At 38.7% G+C, this 7876-nt stretch overlaps 1 protein-coding gene across 1 annotated transcript in view; it reads right to left on the bottom strand.

Moving 5' to 3' along the window:
* npr2 (natriuretic peptide receptor 2) overlaps positions 1-7876 on the bottom strand; it is a 58196-nt gene that overhangs the window by 46979 nt on the left and 3341 nt on the right. The window contains exon 2 of the mRNA XM_020615123.1: positions 1087-1268. Coding sequence (XP_020470779.1) covers positions 1087-1268 — 182 coding nt within the window. The remainder of the gene's footprint in view (positions 1-1086; positions 1269-7876) is intronic.

The raw sequence follows: 7876 nt of genomic DNA, 5'->3' as shown, positions 1-7876 counted from the left end.
CTTTTTGATTATTATTATTCATTTGCATTTAAACTTTATTTTTGTAATGCTGTTAGCTAACAGCACATTTAAGAGGAACATATTTCAGATATGCAGAGATAAAAGGAGAAGATGTGTGGAGACGTGTGCATTAAGGCACAATACTAAATCACCCAAGTCCAACAAATGGAATGCAAAGAAGGCATTCATTTCCTCGCTAATTAATATTTCAACTACTTTTGAATCATTTAGCAAACATCTGCAATGTCCATTATGATAGAAACAGCCATAATCAACTTAATGTTATGCAAAATATCTATTCAGAAAGTTGTTCCTCTTCAAAACTTTGTGAACACTGAATTAAGAGACTTAGGAGGAGCCCGTGTGACATTTAAGGAGATAAATGAGACAAGCGGCCCATGCGTGTCCACTCTCTCATGTCTCAGTGCGCTAATTTGTAAGGCTAAATGGCTTCCTGTGAAAACACATCCTGGCATTCATTAATGTCATGTAAGAATTTCAGTTGTTAAAGTGGCTGAAGGGGCTGAAGGGAAGGGAGGAACCACCGCTTCCGGTAAGGTCAGTCTGTTGGAGGAATGCTTGTGCAAAAATATTTTTTTAAGATGATTTTTTTTTTAAGATTCAGGGAACAGCAACAGTGTTAATGGACTGACATGCTTGGTTTCAATGCACTGTGATGTAATTTAAGAAACGCCTTGGAACAAGTGATACTTCAACTATCGAATATTGTACAGTACAAGTACTACATTCGTGCCATTGTTGGTTTCTATCTGGATGTAAGGACTTGGTTCTGTGTAATTCTGTGAGCAGCGCCTGATAGAGATTATGGGATGTGGAGAGAAAACAAACAGAAACAGCTACTCACATAGACATTTCCAATCCAGATGGTGGTTTTGGTCTTTCATGCATCCAATTTGACAGTCCACATGTAATAACTCTACAAAGTATTTAAACTCAAGCTTGACTTATCAAGAGTAATGATCCAAACAGATAAATGTCATGTTTAAATCATCTTTTTTGACTTAGCTCCTGAACACGTGAACATGTACAGTATGTGCATACATATGTGTCCTGTGTCCATTGTACCTTGAAGATCTTGATGGGATCGGCCCAGTCAGAGTCATTGTTCTGCCATGGTTTGCGATTCACCAGGCTTTCAGCAAACACATCCAGATAGAAGATGGCGTAGTTTTCTGGGTCCTGGATCTCACTCTGAAACAGTTTCATGATGTTCAGGAAAGTGTCCAGTGGGCCGCAGATGTATACGACTGCAGACAGAATAGCCACAACAAGCTTAATTACTTACACATGACACATGCACACACACGACACACTGGTCTTAATGCTTGCCAATATCAGAACTTTTCTGGCTTTCTATTTTGTATTTCTAGTTTCACCAGTGAGCCATATTTGATTAATACAAAACAACTAGTTTGCATAAATAAATAAATGTCAGAGGTAAGGCTGCCTATACGTGCGGAGCCAGTTCACTTTCAAAGAAGACAGACATAATAGCTGCGGCTGGAGACTGGGAACCTGCTGGTCTGGCGCTGGTGCAGGAATGACTGGAGCAACTAGGTGGGTTTAACTGGACTCTACTAATACAGTAGACACACACCATGATTTAAATGTAGGGCTCCTATATCCCCAAACTGCCTTTTAAGTGATTACAGGGTTTATGTTTTTACCTCAGCTGTGACCTGTTTGGAGTTTCAATACATCCCCAGAGGAGGAATGTTGGGGAAGATATTGAGGATTCAGCACCTTTAAAGCAAAAATCTGTTCAGGTATTAAAAAAAAAAAATAAAAATTTGGAAAACTTTCATGTGCAAGGTGTTGAGTGCTGTAAGAAAGATCTGCAGATTTAATGTGGCTGGACTTCAATGCTTGTGTGTTTCTTTTCTGTCTAACTGCTAATTGTAGCAGCTCACTCTGATTCCAGCTGACAATACCGATAATGTCACATGAAACATTTTCCACACATTTTTTTTACAGCTGTTTTGAAATCAGCATCATAACGTGAGTAGTGTATCATACCATTTAACAGCTGGTGCATATTTCAACTTTTGTAATGTCAGATTCTAATAAATGTCAGGTTTTGCCTTTGACACACTAACAGCAGATGAGCAGGGACATGTTTCCTACCAATATTTGAGCAAACTCATTCACATTGTCTTTGGAGTGATGTCATAACCTATTAGGTCATTCTGATGTGCGCGCCATAAGGCCATGTCCACAAGATGACCAATTTAGGTATGCTAGCATTTGACTGCAAGGGAGGGAGGCTCACATTATGTACTGTATTTCCTCCCAGACATGGAGGAGGCCATAGCTGGCAGTCAATGTGCTTAGCAATGCAAATTAGCAGGGCTGTCAGTCCATAACTCATGAATGGGCAAAAATTCAATCTTAAAGACTTATTGCCCACAGCACACATAACATTATTTTGTCCATGTCACATCTTGTCCAATATTGAAATGCCACCAAAAAGAGAAGAGATGTTAGGAGGTTTTTTCACCATGCAGAGCTTAAGTCATAGGCTAAATGTTGCATCGTCAGTGTTTCAGGTGAGGCTCTAATTATAAATTGAGGGAGGGCTCGGCATTAAAGTTATTCTAAGTTCTGCAAATACAACCTTTCAAATTTAGTGTATTTGGTCATGAGTTTATTTTGGAAAAAAAAAAAAAAAACGTACATCAGGACAAGCTAAACTGCACTGAGAAATAAATGGGACCCAAAGTTTAACCATATGTTTGTATGCATATTACTCATCAATGCATCATTTTATTACACATTGGAAAGTCAGAAATCAGGTGAAGGTGCCACAGGGCAGGTTGAGGTACAACCTTCAGGGCTTCAGGTGAGGTCTTACGATGATACTGCAATTAAACCTATGCAATTATCGATTCATTATTTGATATTTGATCAGTCTTGCCTCATGTGCCCTCACTGCACCAGCCTTTAACTCTGTTCACACCCATTGCACGTTGTTGCTGCCTGGCTTGCCTTTACAATCAGCACACCTTCCACAGTTCTTTGCTGGTTTGTCTGTGTATTTCCACCTGTTATCACTTGCTTTTGTCCTTGCTTCATATCCTGGTTTTCTCAGTTTTCTCTAGACTCTGCCTCTTCCTGGACTCTGGTGTTTGTTAGGCTCTTGTTTACTTGTTCATGTTCTTTGCTCACTTTGCTCGTTAGTTCTGATTCCTGTTTTTGTTTTTAGTTCATGTTGGTCTGCTCTCTAACAGTTTCCACATTGTCATCCTTGTTGCATAGTGTTGGTATTTTGTTGATACTGTATGTTGATACTGTTTTTGTTGTTACTGTATCATCAGGTCAACCTTTTCTTTGTTTCTTGTGCTATAGTGTTTACTACAATTATGCCAGAAGCATTTTGATAGTTATTTGTGTTTCTCTGCTTATCTTACTGTCTTCCTGCCTTAGTTTAATATTTGTTTTCCTTGGTTACCTGTTTATCTAACATTTCCCTCTTTGTCTGTATTTCCCCTCACTAGCTCTGCTTATCTTACTGTCTTCCTGCCTTAGTTTAATATTTGTTTTCCTTGATTACCTGTTTATCTAACATTTCCATCTTTGTCTGTATTTCCCCTGACTAGTTTTATTAAACTTTGTTTATTATCACTGAACTATTATTTTGTGTCTGCATTTGGGTCCTTTAACACTCAAACTGTGACATCTACCAGTGTTGAGACCAAACCTATGCCCTTGAGCAGAGGTATCATGAAGTTAAAATAGAGATGAGGGTGAATACTGGGTCAGAGGAAAGTGGAAACAACCAAGGAAAGGAGAATGAAAAATAGAGTTGGACATTGTTCAAAATCTCTCAATACTATTCCTGATAAAATACTGAAAATATCCTTTTTACTCTATCTTACTTGGGCAAATGGAGATAGAAAGAGACAATTTTTTTAAATGTTAAATGGCTAAACACAGGCAATCTTAGTTTCGAATAAAAATTCTATCAGGAACTATTTTATTTTATTTTTTTACTTAAAACAGTAAGTGAAATTCTAATCTGACCAGACATTCATTGTCTTACTCAAAGGCACTCCAACACGTCATTGTTTGCTGTTGTAGGAATCAAACTTGAGACCTCTGTTACAGGCTCTCACAGTGTCTCTACCCACTACCTTCAGCCTGCCACCTACCCTCCTGCTGTTGAGTCATAAATAAAAACCGTAGCATTATTTCCATTTGCAGTTTATGTCAGAGTGGCTGCTGCCAACTTCGAGGCAGCGCTCCCAGTTAGCAGACATTTGCTCATGTGTTAGACCAAAGTCAGTTTGCTGCTTAGACCCCTACTCTCATGTCTTCCAACGTGGTTCACTATGCCAAGCAGTCCTGCTGTCTCCTGGGCCTCTCCCAATATAAATGTGCTACACAGCCAGGAGAAAGTGTCCTTTTATGTTGTCGCACTCAAAAACAGTATGGAGCTGCTGAAGCTTTACTTTACACAAAAGCGCATTAAATAGTTTGGTACAAGGTGTTCCACTTCACAGACTCCAGCATGGTAATCAGCTCTGTTCCTGCTCTGCTCCCCACACTTGAAGACATGTCCTTCTTATATACATTTACCCTGTTATTAAGTCCAAAATTCATATTTTCATGGGACATATTTTTCATAGGACATATCATATTTTTGTCCAGTACCTTGTTGACTGAATTGATGGAAAGTTGAGCCAATAAGTGACCCATGTTTGGTGCAGATCTATAATTTCTTGCAGTCTACGACTGCAATAAAGTATATCTGCTATATTCTCATTCTCATTGCACTTTTAACAATTGGCACTGTACAGTACATCACATAACTTTCTGTCACTATGTGCATCAGTACATAGTGATGCTGAACCAGATGTGGATGAAAATTAAATTTTCTAAAGATTATGAATTATTAAAATAACACATACAGCACCACACATACAGTACAGTCAACAGGTGTATGAGTTTTTTTCCCTGATAACAATGTAGTGTGCCATGTTTGAAGAAAATTGGTCTAAATATACATAGAAAATAAAACAGAAGTACAGTATCTTATCTTCCAGCCATTCAGTGTATACCTCCGCTGTAGTTTTCACTGTTACCGGCACAATCAGCCCTTCTTGCATTCAGATTGCATATCCACACACAATGGATTTACAGAGAATAACAGAACAGGTATTAGATATGATATTACTGACTGTCTTTTATGCTCTTCTTTATTAAAACATGAGTCAGTCCTCCTCTCAGGCCACAGTTTGTTTGGCACTGCTGTAAACAGACACACCAGTATTTGTAACAAAGTGGCTCCTAACAATAGTTGATATATAGTTTGTGTCATTTTGAATGTAACTCTGGGACTTGTATTATTAAAAGGCACTCAGTGTTACTGCAGGCGTTGCCAAATAATTCATGACTGAAATTGTAGAAATGATCATTTAAAATGATTGTGCTACCGACCAACTGCCTTGTGCTATCAACAAATGAATAACAGAAAAAGTAAGATTAGTGATATTCTTGTTTCTCCATCACAAGGTTACAGGTGCCACCACTTGTCTATTCAGGTTTTAAACTTGCACCTTGAAGTTTGGAGACATAAGTGCTAAGTTACTCTAACACCAGCTACCACACCAGCTGGTGCTATGGCTCTGCCGAAGCCCATATTGAGCAATATGTCTACCACCTTGCTCAGGACTAAAATATCTCATCAACTGTTTGATTTGCATGAGATTTTGTGCAGATGTTCATATTCTAAATGTGATGTCTCTGAATGACTTCGGCATACTGGAGGTGCTTTAAGAGATAGGCCCCTTGTTTCTAGCAAAATTACCCCAAATCAAATAAGATAAAATTGCTAGTTACTACAAAGGAAGCTACATTTACTTGGATTAAGCAAAACAGCCTTGCACAGGCAGCACTGGATAACCCAATCCAAGACAGACTAGATTTTAAATCTAAACATATGATTATCTCACTTAATGAGACAGAGTTTTAGCAGTCCTGGGTGTACCCCTCTATACAGCACAAACTACAGCCCCCACAATGACCATAAAGCTGATTCAACACCACAGTTTCAGAAATAACAGAAACAAGGATGTTGCTGGAGAAAGCAATGCTCTGCATCAGGGTGTCATGTCCATTGTTTCATATATCAGGGCACATCATGTGCATTATCATTTAACTATTTGACATTTCCTCCTGTTTGAGGACTTTGGTAGTAAATATGAGTCTATTAAAATAAAACAAACAAAAAAAAAGACATGGATGAAGTAGCACCAAATGCCTGGTACTAAATGAGGCTTGGTTATATAAAGTTTTGAGAGCAGCCTGGTTTGTACTGGTAAAGAAGTCTCAGTTCTTAAGCAGGTGTTTTGAGAGGTGAAGATTAAACAGCAAATAAAATTACTGATAAAGAATCTTGTTATTATGGTGAAGGCCTATTTTACATATTCTCTGCACCAATGGAACTCTACTGACACATTTGAAACATTTGTTTTCATAATTTAGCAAGTTGGATTCTTAATTAGACTGTGTTTAGTTTGGTTTGCAAATCGGGACATTTGACGGTTTTGGATGGCTCCACAGATAATCATGTGCAAGTGCACAAACAAAAAGCAAGCCAGTAACAGCACTCTATGTTTGTGTCACCATCTTAACTGGATTATGCTAGATTTTCTAACAAAACTCTGTGTCATTTTTGCCTTGCAGCTGAATCTTTTTCAGAAGCGATTATCCTCCTAATTTTTGTTTTTTCATGCTTTATCTGTGCAGCTTTTATGACTGTTGTAAAACAGATGACTTGAAGCTCTGCCTCTGAAACAGTGAAGGCAAAATCCAGCTCGCCTGCTTATCGTTGTGTCCTGGGAGTCCTGTTACAGGAAACAGGATTTCTGTAATTGTACTGACGACTGCCTCCTTCACTGTCAAGAGACACTCTCCATCACTCAAGCCATTATGGATGTAAAAAAAAAAAAAAAAAAAAAAAACATGATGAGACATTCCTACAAAACACTTTAGATCATGTCTAAAATGAATTGTGGAATTGAGTTAAACAGAAGCATTCTGAAATGTTGACAGTTTAGCTAATTAGATTTTTTTTAATCCAGCAACAGTCATATTCTATTACCTTATTAAAATATTGTTACATCCACTGGATAGATGATTCAAGGCACCTACAGGAGGACTTCTAAGGCCTTTACCGTTTTGACCTGCTGATGGCACTAGATGAAAGTACTTTGGTTTATGACTAAACACCTGAAGAATGCAGAACATAGTCGGTATTGTACTACACTGGTGCACATTGCCTTACAGATATGTAGTTAGCCAAACTACCAAAACACAGAGACATAATTTTGACTTTTGCTTCCCTGAGGTGTCTGGGAAATCTGAATCTGCAAGGTATGGTAAGAAGAAGTGAAAACAATACAGTGGGTGAATACAGTGAAGTGCAAGAGAGGTGCCAGCTCCTCAAAGCCTGAGTAAGTATTCCTTTTCACTTCCCACATGTGCATTTTACAGGATTTAAAATGAGGAATTTGGGAAATTAGAGGAGGTGGTGAGAGTGGAGTTTAACTCTGCAACAGCATGCAGTCACTTGGTCAGCTGTCAAAGCTGCAGTAATGTGTGGCTTCACTTTAAAAGCTCAGTTTTGCCCTTTCTCGTCTCGGCTCATCTTCTTGGATGACTTATTTGATTGGCTGACTACACAGCGCTGATAGCCCGGAGGTTATCTGCCGGGATAAAAGTGAGCTGAGTGCTGAGCCAGGGCAAGCCCTGACAAAACCATTAGCTTCCATGACCTACAGCTCAGTGCAGCAGCTCCATAATTCATTCGAGAAAAGGGGGATGTGTGTCAGCTTGCACCTTTCACCTCTTTCCC

Source organism: Monopterus albus, unplaced genomic scaffold (assembly GCF_001952655.1).
Source record: "Monopterus albus unplaced genomic scaffold, M_albus_1.0 scaffold158.1, whole genome shotgun sequence".
NCBI classification, from domain to species: Eukaryota; Metazoa; Chordata; class Actinopteri; order Synbranchiformes; family Synbranchidae; genus Monopterus; species Monopterus albus.
The sequence above is the reverse complement of the archived record's forward strand: the minus strand, read 5'-3'. Positions and strand labels throughout refer to the sequence as shown.